Genomic DNA, 18,728 nt, shown 5'->3' on the forward strand with positions numbered 1-18,728 from the left:
AATAGTATAAATTATATATATTTGCTGTGTGTATAGTTGCATATTAAAATTAGTAAGAAAATGTTCTCTAAAATGCTAATAGGTCTGAAAAGATAAATTTCAAGTATTTCATATCAAAACAAGGTTGAAAAGACAGGTTGAATTGAATATATCAAAAGCTATATGAACACCTGTACCACTCTTTTGTCTGTTAACTTTAATGACAATTGCTAGTTGTACTCAAGATTTATAACTAATATTTTGGGATGCCCGGTTGATGAAAGAATATGTTGTTTCCACACATGTTGCTGCAATTTCTGTCCTTGAGAAAAGTAAAAGATGTTTTGGAATTATTCCAGAGAGGCTTGTGTGTATAAATCTTGTATTTGCAACTGTGGATAGAGCCATTACAGGAAGACCCAGCTGAGGCCAGAAGGACCTCTTGGACATAACTTCCGGAGACTGAACCACTTGGATTTTCTGCACTTCATGAAATGAATGCATAGATCAGACTTCGCTTAACCTCCATTACCTACATGCCACCTCAAGACAGGAGTCACCAAAGTCAGTCTGTCACTTGTTAGAAAACCACATTGCCTTACTGAACTTAGACTGAAGATTTATTAGACAAGTGATGATACTGTTAAAGAAAAATAATTATTTAACACTTGTTTAAAGGGAAGGGAAGCCTTTATTCAGGACATTTGTTACAGGTATTGAAATTATTGCAATAGGGGAGAAAGTTGGGGCTCAACTCTATGCCAAAGGCAGCTGGACTTTATGGCCATGGAGCAGCAAATGAGAGGGTCCAGTGGATGGAAAATTACTAAAGTCAGATGTTGAGGGTGGGGGAATTCTTGCTAAACTGACTTAGCAGGATTTTCACTAAAACTGGTCTAGGCAGGCCAAATACAAAGCCCAAGGATGAGGCCTAGTCAAAAAGGGGCTCAGAGAAGAAGTTTAGACAAGAAGTGTGTCTTTGTCCATATAATTAAAAACAATTTGCCTATATCCATCATTAGTGAGACACATTCAAAGGGCAATAGTGTAATAGTTGATCTTGTTATTCATCTAGCTATTTTATTGGTGGTCATATTAAGATTTTTTGATCAACTATGATAATAGCACAAATTGCTTGAGCACTTTTAATATTCCATCCACTCTTCTAGGTACCATCTCATGGAGTCCTCACAGCACCTTTATGAGGTAAGTATTATTATTATCCTCGTTTTAGAAATAATGAAACAGACTCAGAGAAATTTAAGAATTTGCCAAAGATCACAGTCAGTAAATGACACAGGCTCGTTCTGTAGGGCAAGACCACAAAGACAGTCTTAACCAGAAGACTGTACTTGTTTTTAAGAGCACACAAGTAGGGGCTTCCCTGGTGGCTTAGTGGTGGTACATCTGCCTGCCAGTGCAGAGTATCTACACTGGCCTCCCAGGTGGCTTGTCAGCAGTAAAGAATTTGGCCTGCCAAGCAGGAGGTGCAGGTTTGATCCCTAGGTCAGGAAGATCCCTTGGAGAAGGAAATGGCAACTTACTCCATTATTCTTGCCTGGGAGACCCCATGGATAGAGGAGCCTGGCGGGCTACAGTCCATGGGGTTGCAAAAGAGTTGGACATGACTTAGCGACTAAATAACAACAATCTACACTGTAATATTAAAAAAATTTTTATTGAAATATACTTGATATACAGTATTGTTTCAGATGTTAAACATAGTTTTTCAGTATTTTTGCAGATATACTCCATTATAGGTTATTACAAGATTCATGGGTATAATTCCCTGTGATAGCTTATTGCTAATCCATTTTATATATAATAATTTGTCTTAATCCCATATCCCTTATTTGTCCTTTGCCCCTTTCCTCTCCCCTTTGGTCACGTTTATTTTCTATAAGTCTGTTTGCTTTACATTCATTTATATTAGTTTTTAGATTTTGCACATGTGATATACATCATTTGTCTGACATTTCATGAAGCATATTCTCTAGGTCCATACACATTGCTGCAAATAACAGTGCATGTACACGTGCTAAGTCGTTTCAGCCGTGTCTGACACTGTGTGACCCTATGGATTACAGCCTGGCAAGCTCCTTTATCCATGGGATTCTCCAGGCAAGAATATTGGAGTGGGTTGCCATGCCCTCCTCCAAGCAATCTTTTTGTTCTTTTTCAGGACTAATATTCCATCATATGTATCTGTATGTGTATGTATATCTTATTAATCCAGTCATCTCTTAATGGGCATTTAGGTTGCTTTCATGTCTTGGCTATTGTAAATAGCGCTATAGTGAACATTGGGGAGCATGTATCTTTTCGAGTTAAGTGTTTTCAGTTTTTCCAGATAGATACCCAGGAGTGGGATTCCTGGATCATATGGTAGTTCTGTTTCTAGTTTTTTTTAGGAACCTACGTATCCTTTTCTATACTAGCAATTTACATTGCTGCCAACATACACTGTAATATTTTTAGGTAATGTTTATTTTCATTTTTTAAACAACAGCTTTAATGAGATAATTACACATTATAATCACCCTTTTAAAGTGTAGAATTCAGTGGTTTTTAGTATATTCAGTAGTTTTTAGTTACCCAATAATTACTACTAATTCCAGAATATTTAGGGAGCTTCCCTGGTAGCTCCACTGGTAAAGAATCTGCCTGCAGTGCAGGAGACCCCGGTTTGGGAAGATCTGCTGGAGAAGGGATAGGCTACCCACTCCATTCAGTGCTCTTAGGCTTCCCTGGTGGCTCAGCTGGTAAAGAATCTGTCTGCAATGTGGGAGACCTGGGTTTGATCCCTGGGTTGGAAAGATCCCCTCGAGAAGGGAATATCCACTGCAATATTCTGGCCTGGAGAATTCCATAGTCCATGGGGTCGAAGAGAGTTGGACATGACTGAGTGACTTTCACTTTCTTAAAAAAATTTTTTTTTAATTGAAGGATAATTGCTTTACAGAATTTTGTTTTCTGTCAAACCTCAACATGAATCAGCCATAGGTATACATATATCCCCTCCCTTTTGAACCCCTCTCCCATCTCCCTCCCCATCCTATCTCTCTAGATTGATACAGAGCCCCTGTTTTGAGCTTCCTGAGCCATACAGCAAATTCTTGTTAACTTTCCAGAATATCTGCATCACTGTGAAAAATAATCCTATTCTCATTTATCAGTCCACTCCGCATTCCCCCGCCCTTCCCCTCAGCAACCATTAATCTATTCCTATTATAGGTATTTTCCTATTCTGAGCATTCCATGTGAATCATGCATAGTAGTATTCATTGTATATATGTAACACCTTTTTGAATCTTCACCTGTTGATGAGCACTTAGGTTGTTTCCATATCTTGGCTATTATAAATAATGCCACGATGAACATGGGGGTACAGATAACTTCTCAGATTTGTGTCTTTGTATTCTCCGGACAAATAGCAAGGAGTGGGATAACTGGATCTTATGATAGCTCTATCGTTAATTTTTAGAGAAATCTCCATCTTCCAGTGTCTACACCAATTAATATTTCTAACAGTGTACATGGGCTTCCTTTTCTCCACATCCTTGCCAACAGTTGGCTTTTTTGATCCTGGCTGTTCTGATAGGTGTGAAGTGATATTTCATTGTGATTTTAATTCACATTTCCCTAATTAGTGAAGTTGAACATCTTTTCATGTGTCTGTTGGCTATCTGTATATCTTCTTTGGAAACATGTCCATCAGCTTCTCTGCCCACTTTTTTTTTTTTTCCCCCGTCTTTGCAGATTTATTAGAACTGGTATAGAGCTGGTTCATAGATTTTTTTTTTGGCAAAAGCCCTTAAACTTTTATATCCCATCATAATGGTAAATGAAGTCCAGCAAACAGTTTAAATAATTCTTGATTACATGATCTTTCCCTGCTGCCTGTTCCAAGCCTCTACCCCTCCGGCTGGGCTAGGCCCATAAGGGGAGGCATCTCCAGGCCCCAAGGCAGTCTGCCCACTTTTTAACAGGTTATTTTTATTGTTGTTGAGTTATATGAGTTTATCAACCCCTTATCAGCTATATTATTTGCAGCTATCTTCTCCCATTCAGTAGGTTTTCATTTTATTGGTTTCCTTTGCTGTATGGAAGCTTTTTAATTTGATGTAATCCCATTTATTTTTGGTTCTATTTCCCTTGCCTGAAGAGACATACCTAGAAAGATAATGCAAAGATGATGTTAAAGAGCATATTGCCTATGATTTCTTCTAGGAGTTTTATAGTTTCAGGTCTTAACATTCAAGTCTTTAATTCACTATGAGTTAATTTTAATTTTTATGTATGGTGTGAGATAATAGTAGTTTCATTTTTTTCCATGTAGCTGTTCAGTTTTCCTAGTACGATTTACTAAAGAGATTATCCTTTCTTCACTGTATGTTCTTAAGAAATTTAAGTTTTAAACTTTTAAGTACCAAAGAGGCTTGGAAACAGATTATAAAGTAAATTACTTAAAGAGCTTTTAAAACACAGGTTGAATATAATCCTAGCCTATCATTTTAAAAAAAGCATATCTATGTTCCAGGAAATATTAAGATAGCTAAACTAAGATAGCTATCTTAACTAAGCTAAGATAGTTACTGTGTTATGCTCCAATATAAATTTCAGACCTAACAGTAGGTATTCACCAGAGCAAATGAAATGCCACTTACAGTGAAACATTATAGTGTACACTTTTTCTGAATTAACAGTAAGGCCACAGACAGCTAGAAAGGAAGTAGAGCTCTTATAATGGTCTCAATTTCCTTATGAAAGAAAAGGACATAAATCATGAAAACTTAGGGGAGGAGAAAATCATAATATAACCACTCACTGTCCGTATTTATCTTTACTACTTACCTTTCATATATTTTTGATCCTTGCAATCACTCTGTGAGGCAGGCATGGTTAATTTTTTCCATTCCAAGGAGCTATTTTCTCCACAAACACTGAAGAATGCCAAGAAAAGTTTGCTCTTGGACCTGAGTTTCCATTTATTTTAAGAATAAGTAACTTTTTTAAAAAGCAGTTTTTCTAACTTAGTTTCAGAAACTGCATTAAACATTTATTTTCATAATCTATCTTTTACAAAGAAGATAAGAAATTTCTAAAGTCCATCTTTGGATTCTTTTTGGATTCACTCTGACTAAGCAACATTTTTAGTCGAGAGAAGTGTTTCTTTGTTTTGCTTGCATGCTTTGAGGAACAAATGGATGTTGACTGTCCAGATGCAGGTGTTCTGAAAAAAAAACATAAAGCCACACTTAGATATACAGACAGAGAGCAGTTCCTCCTACTTAGCCTAGATACCTACTACTATAATCATTCTCTACCCTTCTGTAATAATTACGGCCATACATGAGCAGTAGCTGTACCCAGCAAAGCCATTCCCAGTTTGTTAAAAAAAAAATCTCACTAAACAAGCTAATGGCAACATTTAGGAGATATAAGGGGTGTGTCTAGAAGCTTCTTTCATACCTGAAAGAGGAAGCTAAAGGCAAAGTCTCATTAGGACTGAGTTCCTTGTAAGACTGACATCAAAATTCATAATTCTAAGCAAGGACTGCAAAAACATTTTTTAGTTCACAGCTCAAGACCACTTTCTTTCTCAAAAGTGAAAAATCTCAACCTATGCATACAGGTACCATTCTGTTGTATTTTCACCCTTATACAAGGTGAGCTCTAGAGGGCAGATATTTTGTATGGCTAACTGTATATTCCAGTGCTTTTTAGCAGAGCCAAGCACAGAGGGTACTCTCTATAAATTTCACTGAATAAACAATTCCCCTTCTGGTATGTGTGTATTTATGCCTCCTTCCACTTCATTCTCTCCAAGTGTGTTCAACCCCCAAACAATATTTGGGGTTTGTCAATCTCATCCCTTTTCTGACTCCCCAACCATGATAAACATGATAACTTTCTCTTTCCTGCATATACCTAATAAGCAGTCTGGTCTAAATGCAAGTGAATTATTTTAAATATTCCAAATTTTCTTTTATCTGCATATATCCTGTAAGTAGAAACTTTCACGATGAATTCCTATCATATCAAACACCAAAATAATCAGGGATACAGAGAAAACTGACTTGAAATTTTAAATGTCAATCCTCATAAAAACCTCAATTTTAATAAGCAGAAATAATCTAGTCCTTGCTGAATTTTGTTATTTAATTTCAAGAAGCTATCAGACTCTTCTGTAATAAAAATGTTTAAAATTCCTTTCACAGTTAGTACAGAGTTAAATTTGTTCATCAGCATAATGAATAGAGTATTGAGGATTACTGAAAATAAAACATGTGCCCAGTCACATAGTTAACTTCACATCATTTCACAAATCCCTACTCTGTTGAGTTTCTGACAGGGGAAACTGCAGAAAATAAAGGTTTAGAGCAGGAAAGTCAACCCTGACTGGTTGTCTTGGTGACACAAAGGATGAATTAAGGCAAGTGATAGGCAGACAGATTGGTGCCAGGTAGTGGGGGCTGAAACCCATGCCACTCTGGGTTTATGTCTTTCATATGCACAGAGTGAGGTACCACAGGCTTCTAATCAGAACTGTGTTTTTCTAATCAGAACTGTGTTTTCAATAAATATTGGACTAGAAGGGTTTGAAACTAGAAGCAGGAAGACTCAGGGAATTATTGTAGTAATTGTGGCAAAGGATGAATAATGACCTGAACAGACAGCAGCAGCACGGAGGAAAAGGAGAGGACAGGTGCAAACACCTTGGGGGCAGGATGGATAGAAACCGGTGACTGACTGGGCCCAGACAGAGGGAGCAGGACTGTCAACTGCACCGACCATTTCAGGTCAGAATGTCTAGAAGGGCATGTTCATTTACAGATTAAGGAAACTTAGGAGGAGGGGCAGGTTTGAGTGGTTACCTCTGGCGACATGCAGGGGTGGGAAGTGGATATATTTAAGAGGCAGCTGGGAACGGGCCCAGGGAGAGGTTGGATGTAGAGGAACACACCTGGAAGTCAGTGCAGTGATGACTTCCTCAACTGCATGGCAGTTTCAGGGAGTGTTTATTATACAGAGAAATTAGAACTCAGGGGTTAGCAATGGCTATTTATATAGCTTAATGGATTAACATACCTGAAAATCAATGCTGGGCTCTTGCCTTTGGAACCAGACATATGATTTAGGTTTGCAGAACTTGGAGTCTTTCTCTCTGGGGTCTTCAGGCTGAGTTTACTCATAGGAGTGGTAGGATTGCTCTTCACTGCTGACAGAAAGCTTCTGCTTTTCCCATGATGTTTAACTGTTCTGTTGCATGTTTTACAAGTAATCAACTGCCACAAAAAGAAGAAACAGTGAGTCTTATTTCTCCTTATAATTTAATCCAATAAACTGTATATTCATTAAATTCTTATATGTAAGGCACCCTTTAGTATCTAGGCATTTATACCTTTACAACATTTTGCAACTTTTTTTTTGCAGAAAAATTCCAAGCCTTTTCCCAATAAAATATGGCAAAATATCACTGAAAATAATTGACTCCTTCAGACCCTTAGTGAATCTATATATAAATACAAGTCTAAAGTAATTTATAAAACCAGGCACATGAATTCTCACATTCTCATCCTTCTTCACTTCATTAGGAATAGAGGTTGACTTTCTTTTCAGGATTCATTGTTCAAGACATGGTCCATTTTATAGCTAAATGCTCTTCTACACATCTGACTCACAGGCACCAGATTCGGCCCAGGCCTCAACAAAATTAACAAACTAGTTTATGAGAAGTACTCTAATGTTCATGAGCAGGTAAAAATGCATTCACAGAGGTGTAAGTTGCTTTATGAAAATGCACTTACCTGTCCAACAATGGTAATCTCCTAAATATGGCAGTTCCAATCCAAGTTGTTAGGTCTTAGGCCAGACCTAATCTGTCATAGTGTCCACCATGCCCAGCACAGTGCCTAGTAACCAGGCACTGGAATAGTTGATAAATGTTTAACACAGAACATGCACATAAAGTGTATCTAATACTGGTTGCTACATAGTAAACCATAAGTAATTTAATTTGGTTGTTTTATTCTACTTTACATCTCCAATATATAACACTGTTTGGCATAATGTAAGATTCTCAATAAATGTTTGATGAATGAACATAAGACACACTTATCTCTGTTGGACATAACTTAAATACATACTCTGACATGGAGGGGGTGACTGAAGAAATGACACTGGTACCTAATACTTTACGCTCTTTCCTTATGTATACCTAATACAGTTTACTGTGTCTGAAGAAAAGGACCATTAGCTGAAAATATTTAGTGGTAACTGCAGTTCGGATGATGTCACACTGGTGAGCTCAAGAAATCCTCAAATTTGTGAAAATAATTGTGCTCAACAGTAAGATCTGGGCATTGAGAGTTCATTATGTTTGGTTTTAGGTAACACTGAAAAACAAAACTAAGCTGTACTCTTGATGAAACAGTAATCACTAGAAAAAAATCATATATATATTTTGACAATCTAAATATACTACTACAAACCTCTGAGTTATATTCAGGCTAATTCTTAACCTTATCGTAAGTAAAAGAAAAGTCTAGTTTACCTATACAGAATGGAATTGAAATCTTACCAGCACACTTTTGGAGTCTTTGTACTTTTTCAGAATTTTTGCTTCTTTAAAACTGAGTGTATAATTTCTTGCTTCTCGATTCAGAAGTTTCTGTATTCTGGGTGTCAGTTTGGGCTTGGGTTTGAGGCGCACTCGAGATTTATCCTGAACAAGCAACTGGAAACAGTATGGACATGTTCCTTCAAAAGTGCTTTTATCATCTAAAATTACACAAGTAAAACCCAAAAGTCAGCAAATCAGAGTATTCTGTTACCACAAACTATCAATATTATAAATGCAAGAGTATATTATTTAATATGAGCAAATACAAATTTTCCTTAAGCAAAACTCAAAATATAAGAATCTACAAAGATAAATTGGCAATAATTTATTTTACAAAACAATATAGTTCTATCGAGTCACTCTTTTTAGCAACAGATAAGTTAAGTCCCCACTCTTTTTCACATCATGCGAAATGCCAGGCTGGATAAAGCACAAGCTGCAATCAAGATTGCCAGAAGAAATATCAATCTCAGTTATGCAGATGACACCATCTTTATGGCAGAAAGCAAACAAGAACTAAAGAGTCTCTTGATGAAAGAAGAAAGTGAAAAAGGTGGCTTAAAACTCAACATTCAGAAAACTAAGATCATGGCATCCAGTCCCATCACTTCATGGCAAATAGATGGGGAAACAGTGACAGACTTTATTTTTTGAGGCTCCAAAATCACTGCAAATGGTGACTGCAGCCATGAAATTAAAAGATGCTCGCTCCTTGGAAGAAAATCTGACCAACCTAGACAGCATATTAAAAAGCAGACATTACTTTGCCAAAAGAGGTCCATCTGGTATTTCCAGTAGTCATGTATGGATGTGAGAGTTGGACTATAAAGAAAGCTGAGTGCCAAAGAATTGATACTTTCGAACTGTGGTGTTGGAGAAGATTCTTGAGAGTCCCTTGGACTGCAAGGAGATTAAACCAGTCAATCATGAAGGAAATGAATCATGAACATTCACTGGAAAGACTGATGCTGAAGCTGAAACTCCAAAACTTTGGCCACCTGATGCGAAGAACTGATTCATCTGAAAAGACCCTGATGCTGATGTGAAAATAATTGTGCTCAACAGTAAGATGTGAAGGGGAAAGAAGGGGACAAGAGAGGATGAGATGATTGGATGGCATCACTGACTCGATGGACATGAGTTTGAGCAAGCTCTGGGAGGTGGTGATGGACAGGGAAACCTGGCGTGCTGCAGTCCATGGGGTTGCAGAGTCAGACACAACTGAGCGGCTGAACTGAGCCACTCTTTGCTATGTTGTTCATTATTACTACCAAGTAAAAAAAGGCTGTAAGTCTCACAAATTTTACAAACACATTTATCATGAAATAACAATATTGTGACTTTTCTTTTTTAAACAATCAGCACAGTTTTGTGGTTGTGAGCTGGGCTTTGTCTGCAGTACAAGGTAACAGGACAACAGACTTGCCCCAGGCCCTTTATGCAATCAAGAAAGCATTCACTGACCATCTACCATGCTAGGCTGGAGACATAAATATGGAAGAAAAGGAGTTGCTGTCTTTTAGAATTCATGTTCGTGGGGAGCCCTAGGGAAATGAAGGTAAGACTGGTAAGAACTGTAACAAAATATGATTAAAATGCCCTGAAAATTATTAAACTCTATATAGACTAGCTAGAAAATTTCAAAGAGGCTTGATAAAGGTCATTGTAGATGAGTATAAACTCTAAACTGTATTTGGAAAAGGCATCTGTTATTGGTAAAGGGCTTTTGAGTACAACCACAGTGAAAAAGCAAGCATGGTTATTTAGGGAAAGGTGAAGTGTGAAGGTAATGTTGCTAAAAAGGAAGGTGGGTACACCCTAAATATTTAGGGGTAAGTCCTGTGTTAAGTGCTAGGAATAGCACTATTGAAAAGCTAAGGACAATGCTTGTAACTTAGCTCTGAAAAGTGTAAAATTCATTCACACTGAGAGACTGTTATGTGCCAAGCACTGGTTGTGGGAGATACCATGGTGAACAGAGCACAATTCATGGAGAGAGACAGTGAACACAATGCCAAATGTTAAGTGCTTGGGAGAAAAAAGACGAAAGGAGAATGTGGATTGCTGATATAGCTGCTATTATCTTAAATAGGGAAGCCACAGAAGGCTTCGTGGGGTGACATTTTCAAGAGACCAGAAGGAAATGAGAAAGGAATCCAAGTAGGTAAGGTAAGACTTAGGTGAGGTAAGACTTCCAGGTACTGGAAGGGCAGTTGCAAAGGCCATGACACAACATGGGCACCTGGCAGTGGTTGAAGTTCAGTGAAAAAAAGGGAGAGCAGCTCAAAGAGGTAATGCGACCTATGACATAGGTACACCTGTGGACTCATAAGGATCTTCACTTTTACTGAGGTGGACAGTCATTTCAGAGTTTGTAGCAGAGAACTGACATGAATCTAGCTTAGGTTTCTGTTAGGCTCACACTGACTGCTGGATTGAGTCTGGACTGCAGAGATGCATGGGAGCTGTTGGCAATAATTCAGGAGAGAAACTGATGGCTTGGACAGGGTGGTAAGAGGGATGTGGAAAGACATGGCTAGATGTTGGATACATTTTAAAGCCAACAGGATTTGCTGGCATATTGTCCTGGGGAGGAAGGCTGTTAGTGAGACAAGAGTGGCTCCTAGATTTTTGGGCTAAATGAATCTTAAGGATGAGGTTCAGTTCAGTTCAGTCGCTCAGTCGTGTCCGACTGTTTGTGACCCCATGAATTGCAGCACGCCATGCCTCCCTGTCCATCACCAACTCCCAGAGTTCACTCAGACTCACGTCCATTGAGTCCGTGATGCCATCCAGCCGTCTCATCCTCTGTCGTCCCCTTCTCCTCCTGCCCCCAATCCCTCCCAGCATCAGAGTCTTTTCCAGTGAGTCAACTCTTCACATGAGGTGGCCAAAGTCCTGGAGTTTCAGCTGTAGCATCATTCCTTCCAAAGAAATCCCAGGGCTGATCTCCTTCAGAATGGACTGGTTGGATCTCCTTGCAGTCCAAGGGACTCTCAAGAGTCTTCTCCAACATCACAGTTCAAAAGCATCAATTCTTCAGCGCTCAGCCTTCTTCACAGTCCAACTCTCACATCCATACATGACCACTGGAAAAACCATAGCCTTGACTAGATGGACCTTAGTCGGTAAAGTAATGTCTCCGCTTTTGAATATGCTATCTAGGTTGGTCATAACTTTTTTTCCAAGGAGTAAACGTCTTTTAATTTCATGGCTGCAATCACCATCTGCAGTGATTTTGGAGCCCCCCCCCCCCAAAAAAAAAGTCTGTCACTGTTTCCACTGTTTCCCCATCTATTTCCCATGAAGTGATGGGACCAGATTACATGATCTTCCTTTTCTGAATGTTGAGCTTTAAGCCAACTTTTTCACTCTCCACTTTCACTTTGGTTACTAAAATGGGAAGAACTGGGGAAGGGGGGTTGTCCTGTTGGGAGATAAACCTCGAGTTTTCGCCTAATGTGACATTCAAAAAAAGTTGTCAAGGCATCTGGATGAGTCTAGGATTCAGGGGAGCAGTCTGAACTGGGATATAAGTTTGGAAGTCCTCAGTACGAAGAATTTAAAACCCGTAAGACTGCATGAAAAACTATCATCAAGGAATTGGGCGTAGGTAGAAAAGACGTCCAAGGGCTGAGTCCTGGGACACTCCATCATTTGGAGGGTGGAGAAGGAGGCGCCAATAAAGCAGATCAAGAAGTACTGGCTAAAGAGGCAGGAGCTGAACTCGGTGAAGATCTGGAAGCCAAGTGAAGAAACTATTTCGAGTAGATTGATGAACTGTGTCAAATGCCAATAAAAGGTCAGACAAGGTAAGGCATGTTAAGGCATTCCTTTTTTTTACGGAACTAAGAAGCCTCTGGAGGGGGGTTTATAATGGCTGTGGGTCGATCACATTTCTCTGGATCATCTGGTTCTTTGTGCGGAAGGGAGGGAGCGGGGCCACTAGAGCCCGACCCACAACCAACGGGCGTCCTCCTTACCGTGTGACGAGCTGTAGGCCCAGCTGCAAAAGAGACAGACACTCGTAAGGGACGGGACACACCCGCCTGCCGCTCGCCTCCCGCTTCCCCTCCCTCCTCTCTTACAGGAGGTAGCGGGCCTGGCCCGGGCAGCTGTCTCGTAGTTTCCACGCCGCGGCCTCAAGGTAGTGCTTCTGCCTCATTCCCGCCGATATCCCACGCCGCAGAGACCCGGTTGCAAAAATGAGACTCCGGAAGCCGGCTTCCTAAAGCGGCGTACTTTGATGTCCGGATCCGACCGTCCTCCGGAGCCAGGCACCCTCGGCTGAAGGGTTCCGGTCCCTCCGCGTCCGGGCTGGCGTCCGGGGGCCGACCCTTCCGTCGCCGTTGGCCCCGCCCCTGGGTTCCGCCTGGTCCCCGAGGGCTGGGAGTCAAGTGAAAGCGTTAATCGCTCAGTCGCGTCCCACTCTTTGAGAGACTATGGACGGTAGCCCACCAGGTTCCTCTGTCCATGCAATGGGTTGCCATCCCTTCTCCAGGGGATCTTCCCGACACAGGGATCGAACCTGGTCTTCTGAATTGCAGGCAGATATTTCAGTCTGAGGATCACATCACATGGGAGCCTGAGCGGAGTAACTTGACTGGGCTGGGTTGGCAGTGTCGGGAGCCGAGGGTGCGCCCGCCTCCAGCACCGTCGTCTCTACACTTGGGAGCCCGGGTCCTGACCTGGGCCGCGGCGGGCGGATGCGGGGCCAACAAGGGGGCCGCTGGGGTCTCCAGTTCAGCCTGCTCTTGGCAGGGGCGCTAACGAGCTTATCTTTATTATTATTATTATTTTGTTTTTAATTGAAGTGAAATTCACCTAACTCGTTGGCCATTTTAAGGCTAACTACACAGCTCAGTTACTAGTTTGGAAACAGTTGAACAGCGTAGGGGAAGCTAGGAGGTTATTCCCCGTTGTCCCCTCCCTCTCGGCCCCTGGCAACCGCTGATAACACTTTTTAAAATTTGTTTTATTTTTCGCGGTGCTGGGTCCTCATTGCTGCATACGCTTTTCTCTAGTTGCAGGGAGTGGGGAAGTGGAGGGTGCGACTCTCTGCTTCCCATGCTCTTGCTTCTCGTTGCGGTGACTTCTCTTGTTGCCGAGCATGGGCTCTAGGTTCTGTCCGCTTCAGTAGGTGAGGCAGGTGAGCTCAGTAATTGTGATGCTGGGGCTTGGTTGCTCCACAGCAAGTGAGATCTTTCCGCCCCAGGGATGGAACCCATGTCCCCTACATTAGCAGGCAGATTCTTTATCACTGAGCCACCAACCTCAAGTAAATGGAATCATACATGAGATCTTTCAGGTGAGGCTTCTTCCATTTAGTATAGTGTTTTTGAGGTTCATACACTTTGTATTATATATCAGAACTTCATTCCTTCTTATAGCTGAGTAGTGAATGTCCCTTGGACTACAAGGAGATCCAACCGGTCCATTCTAAAGGAGATCAGCCCTGGGTGTTCTTTGGAAGGAATGATGTTAAAGCTGAAACTCCAGTACTTTGGCCACCTCATGCAAAGAGCTGACTCATTGGAAAAGACTCTGATGCTGGGAGGGATTTGGGGCAGGAGGAAAAGGGGACGACAGAGGATGAGATGGCTGGATGGCATCACCGACTCAGAGGAGCCTGGAGGGCCACAGTCCATGGAATTGCAAAGAGTCAGACACGACTGAGCATGCCATTCCATACCATACCTTTCAGTGAAGAAAGAAATTGAGGCAGTGAAAGATAAGTTGTTTGCCTGAGGATGCATGGCTGATAAGTGATAAACGTGAGTTTGAGTGAACTCCGGGAGATGGTGATGGACAGGGAGGCCTGGCGTGCTGTGATTCATGGGGTCGCAGAGAGTCAGACACCACTGAATGACTGAACTGAACTGAACTGAAGTGTATATATGTTGTCACCAAGTCGTGTCCGACTCTTTGCTACCCCATGGACTGCAGCACACCAGGGCTCCCTGTCCTTCACCATCTCCCAGAGTTTGCCCAAGTTCATGTCCATTGATTCATTGATACCATCCAACCATCTCATCCTCTCGCATCCCCTTCTCCTGCCTTCAATCTTTCCCAACATCAAGGTCTTTTCCAATGAGTTGGCTGTTCACATCAGGTGGCCGAAATATTGCAACTTCAGCATCAGTCCTTCCAATGAACATTCAGGGTTAATTTCCTTTAGGATTGGCACCTATTTTATCTCTTCAGTCATTGATGGACATGTGAGCTGTTTCTGCTTTTTGGCTATTGTGAATACTGCTGCTGTGAACTTGAAGGTGTGTTAGTTTCTATTCTTTTGGATTTATACCTAGCAGTGTAATTGTTGGGTCATACTGTAATCCCATTTTTAACAAGGATTCCAACGTCTCCACATCTTCACCAACAAGTGTGAAGTGACATCTCTTTGTGGGTTTGATTTGCATAATGATGTTAAGCATCGTTTCATGTGTTGATGGCAATTTGTATATCTTTGAAGAAATGTCTGTTCCAGTTCTTTGTCCAGTTTTTAATTGGATTGTTTGCTTTTTGTTGTTGAGTTGTTGCAGTTTTAAAAAATGTGTTCTGGATGCGTGCGTGTGTGCTAAGTTGCTTCAATCATGCCCTCTCTTTGCAAACATATGGACTGTAGCCCACCAGGCTCTTCTGTCTATGGGATTCTACCGGCAAGAATACTACAGTGGGCTGCCATGACCAGCCACTAGTATCCATATTCTGGATATTAGACTCTTATTTATCCTTCGTTTTTAAGTTCAGAAAGAAGTCACATGATGCAAAAGTTTGTAAAGAGAAAGTATCTATTTAACACCAGATTTTAATTTTTCAGAAGAAAAGTTATTACATATGCTCTTCCCACATTTCCACCCTATTTCTGTGAGATGATCAACACTGGCAGTTGAGTCTCTTCTCCTGTGCCATTACACACACAAGCACATGTATGAATACATGCATGCATGCTAAGTCACTTCAGTCATGTCTGACTCTTTGTGACCCTATGGACTATAGCCCACCAGCCTCCTCTGTCCATGGGATTCTCCAGGCAAGAGTACTGGAGGGGGTTGTCATGCCCTCCCCCAGGGCGTCTTCCTAACTCAGGGGTCAAAACTGCTTCTTTGTTATGTCTCCTGCGTTGGCAGGTGGGTTCTTTACCACTAGTGCCACCTGGAATGCCCATATGAATATATAAATATCCCCAAACACCATTACCACATACCCAGCAACAACAAAACAAGACATATACAAAAAGCAAAAACCAAAAGTAGAATATTAGTCCTTTACCACATTACTTGCCTTTTTCCTTAACAACAAGTCATACACATCTCTCCAGTATACTGAAGATATATATATATATATATATATATATATATACACACACATACTCGCATGTGCTTTTAATAGCTGACAATATGACAAAATGTAATGAACCATAATTTATTTAACCATTTTCCTATTGATGAACATTCAGTTTTTTTCAGTGCTTTACTAGCTCTGATAGTGCAGCAGCAAATATCTTGTATATGCTAATGCTTTTTATTTCCTTTGTCTGAATTCCTAAAAGAGAAATTACTGAGTGGAATAATATCCATATTTTAATTTCCTAGATCATCCAAGAAAGATTGTAGCAATTCACACTCTCAGCATCAATATCTGAGAAAGCTGGGTCAAATTGAATAGGTGAAAAGGTGAAGGTTATTAGCTTACTTAAATACCACTGAAATAAAGCCTCTTTTCATTCATTTCTTGATGGTTTGCATTTTCTTTTGTGGAAAGAAATCTTCAGTGAGTTGTTTATCAGTTTCTGGGAATCTTTGTATTTTGGTGAAATTCATCCTCTGCTTGTCATTTATGATGCAGTTTCCTTACTTTTTTTTTCTTGTATAAAAGATTAAATTTATTGGTATTTTTGGGGAATTTGATGCATCATCGGTGTATTACAAGTGAGCCATTAATCTTCTAGCTTCATCAACATTAACTGGTACGTGTTCATGACACTGCTGAGATAGCAGTTGTTTCTGTAGGGGATCAAGGGAAAGGCCTTTTGAGAAGTTTGCCAGTTCCTTTTGTACATCTATAAAAGCTTTATTCACTCTGTTAACTTTTTCATCATTCACAATGTTTATCTTCTTAAGGTTAGTGGTAACTGGTTTTACTTTATTTTTAACCTTAAAGCTTTTTTGGCTGGCTATGTGGAATACATTTCTGGACTTCTCCCCTCTTAGTTTGTTCTTGGCTATTGTCAGGCCTCCGATACCCTTGTGCAGCTTCTCAAATTCCAGGTGATGCCATCTGTACGCGCAAGATCCAGCTCCTTACTTAACTTTTATCCTTGGAAGGTTTATAGCATTTTGCCCCCCAAGATTTTTTATGTGGTTAGACTCTTCATGAGTCAGTCTGGGTTTTCTGTATAGCTTTAAAGTGAAAGTGAAAGTGAAGTCGCTCAGTCGTGTCCGACTCTTTGCGACCCCGTGGACTGTAGCCTGCTAGGTTCCTCTGTCCATGGGATTCTTCAGGCAAGAATAGTGGAGTGGGTTGCCATTTCTTTCTCCAACAGTATGTATTCAGTTCAGTTCAGTTCAGTTCAGTTCAGTCACTCAGTCGTGTCCGACTCTTTGCGACCCCATGAATCACAGCATGCCAGGCTTCCTGTCCATCACCAACTCCCGGAGTTCACCCAAACTCATGTCCGTCAAGTCGGTGATGCCATTCAGCCATCTCATTCTCTGTTGTCCCCTTCTTCTCCTGCCCTCAATCCTTCCAAGCATCAGGGTCTTTTCCAATGAGTCAACTCTTCGCGTGAGGTGGCCAAAGTACTGGAGCTTCAGCATCAGTCCCTCCAATGAACACCCAGGACTGGTCTCCTTTAGGATGGACTGGTTGGATCTCCTTGCAGTCCAAGCGACTCTCAAGAGTCTTCTCCAACACCACAGTTCCAAAACATCAATTCTTCGGTGCTCAGCTTTCTTCACAGTCCAACTCTCACATCCATGCATGACCACTGGAAAAACCATAGGCCTCCTTTATCATGCTGAAGCTAGACAACTGACTATTCATCCAAATGTTTTTCTCATACTTGTCTAGCTTGATTTCTTCCATGTGCATCTTTAATCCATATGAAATATATTTTTGCTTAAGTATGAGGTAGAGCATCTAACTGAATTGTTTTCCAGATGGACAAAGATCCCAGATATGCAAAGATTCCTTACTGGCTAGTCTTTTTCTTCTGGAATTGAAGCTTAAAAAAATATGCAGTGAACACTGAATATGTGCCAGGCGCTTTTTAAAGCATCTTATTTCTGTGAACTCATGTAATCCTCACCACTCCATGGCATAGGTGAAATGACAGTTTCTCTGTATGAGTTATTTATTTATTTATTTTTAAAATTTTTATTTTTACTTTATTTTACTTTACAATACTGTATTGGTTTTGCCATACATTGACTTGAATCCACCACGGGTGTACATGCGTTCCCAAACATGAGCCCCCCTCCCACTTCCCTCCCCATAACATCATGTAAGAATCGGATCGCCAGTCTATGTCCGACACAGGATACAGCATGCTTGGGGCTGGTGCACGGTGATGACCCAGAGAGATGTATGAGTTTTTTAAAATAAAGTTTCAGCTACTTCTAGATTCTTTTATCTGTTTAATGCTCCGTGCTTGGTCGCTCAGTGGTGTCCAACTCTTTGCGACTCCAGGGACTGTAGCCCTTCAGGCTCCTCTGTCTGTAGGGTTCTCCAGGCAAGAGTACTGGAGTGGGTTGCCATTCCCTTCTCTTCCTGACCCAGTGATCCAACCCCTCCGCTGGGTCAGTGTCCTTTCATCTCTTTCACTGGCCAGTGAGGCAGAAGAGGAGGACCACGCTCTACGTGCATGTGCACGCGTTCTGGCCCGCAGCGCACTGTCTTTCAGCTGTTCCTCTGTCTGCTCTGAGCACTGCACTCCTGTATCCCAGTCCTTCAGGCAGGACCTTTACTTGCATCACAACTTGTCTTCTCAGGCGTCATGGGGCCCAGAGGCACCCTTGGCTTCCCCCACAACCGGCCCTCCCGCCCAGTCTCCTTCCTTCTCGGCCCCACCAAGAACCCGCTTCCTCTTCCCAACCCCTGTAGTGGCTCCCCACACTCCACA

At 41.1% G+C, this 18,728-nt stretch overlaps 2 protein-coding genes across 3 annotated transcripts; both read right to left on the reverse strand.

Annotated features, from left to right (window-relative positions):
- Window positions 1–1,641: 1,641 nt before the first annotated feature.
- On the reverse strand, window positions 1,642–12,919 carry C23H18orf21 (chromosome 23 C18orf21 homolog). Of its 2 annotated transcripts, XM_069568706.1 has the most exons (6): window positions 12,694–12,919; window positions 12,589–12,611; window positions 8,564–8,763; window positions 7,072–7,268; window positions 4,834–5,212; window positions 1,642–4,152 (listed from the first exon to the last, which is right to left on the reverse strand). In XM_069568706.1, exons 1-5 carry the CDS (start codon window positions 12,768–12,770, stop codon window positions 5,059–5,061), a joined length of 651 nt encoding a protein of 216 aa, XP_069424807.1. In that variant the 5' UTR covers window positions 12,771–12,919; the 3' UTR covers window positions 1,642–4,152; window positions 4,834–5,058. The 2 variants fall into 2 exon arrangements, with proteins under 2 accessions (XP_069424807.1, XP_069424808.1); XM_069568707.1 differs by lacking the exons at window positions 1,642–4,152; window positions 7,072–7,268 and having other exon boundaries at window positions 5,034–5,212.
- A 3,611-nt stretch (window positions 12,920–16,530) lies between these two features.
- On the reverse strand, window positions 16,531–17,698 carry LOC138428095 (ribosomal biogenesis factor-like). The gene is made up of 2 exons (XM_069568308.1): window positions 17,580–17,698; window positions 16,531–16,885 (listed from the first exon to the last, which is right to left on the reverse strand). The coding sequence occupies exons 1-2, from the start codon at window positions 17,696–17,698 to the stop codon at window positions 16,531–16,533; spliced, it is 474 nt and encodes a 157-aa protein (XP_069424409.1).
- Window positions 17,699–18,728: the final 1,030 nt, after the last annotated feature.

Source organism: Ovis canadensis, chromosome 23 (assembly GCF_042477335.2).
Source record: "Ovis canadensis isolate MfBH-ARS-UI-01 breed Bighorn chromosome 23, ARS-UI_OviCan_v2, whole genome shotgun sequence".
Classification (NCBI taxonomy): domain Eukaryota; kingdom Metazoa; phylum Chordata; class Mammalia; order Artiodactyla; family Bovidae; genus Ovis; species Ovis canadensis.

Excerpts from the sequence above, each read along its gene's own strand:
- LOC138428095 (XM_069568308.1), bottom strand. The coding sequence starts at position 17,698 with ATGCACATGGAAGAAATCAAGCTAGACAAGTATGAGAAAAACATTTGG. Across the intron at positions 16,886-17,579 it reads TCCAGTGGTCATGCATGGAT|ATGGCATCACCTGGAATTTG; the intron begins GTGAGAGTTGGA and ends TTGCGCGTACAG.
- C23H18orf21 (XM_069568706.1), bottom strand. The coding sequence starts at position 12,770 with ATGAGGCAGAAGCACTACCTTGAGGCCGCGGCGTGGAAACTACGAGAC. Across the intron at positions 12,612-12,693 it reads GGCCAGGCCCGCTACCTCCT|CTGGGCCTACAGCTCGTCAC; the intron begins GTAAGAGAGGAG and ends TCTCTTTTGCAG. Across the intron at positions 8,764-12,588 it reads GGCCTACAGCTCGTCACACG|ATGATAAAAGCACTTTTGAA; the intron begins GTAAGGAGGACG and ends GTGTAATTTTAG.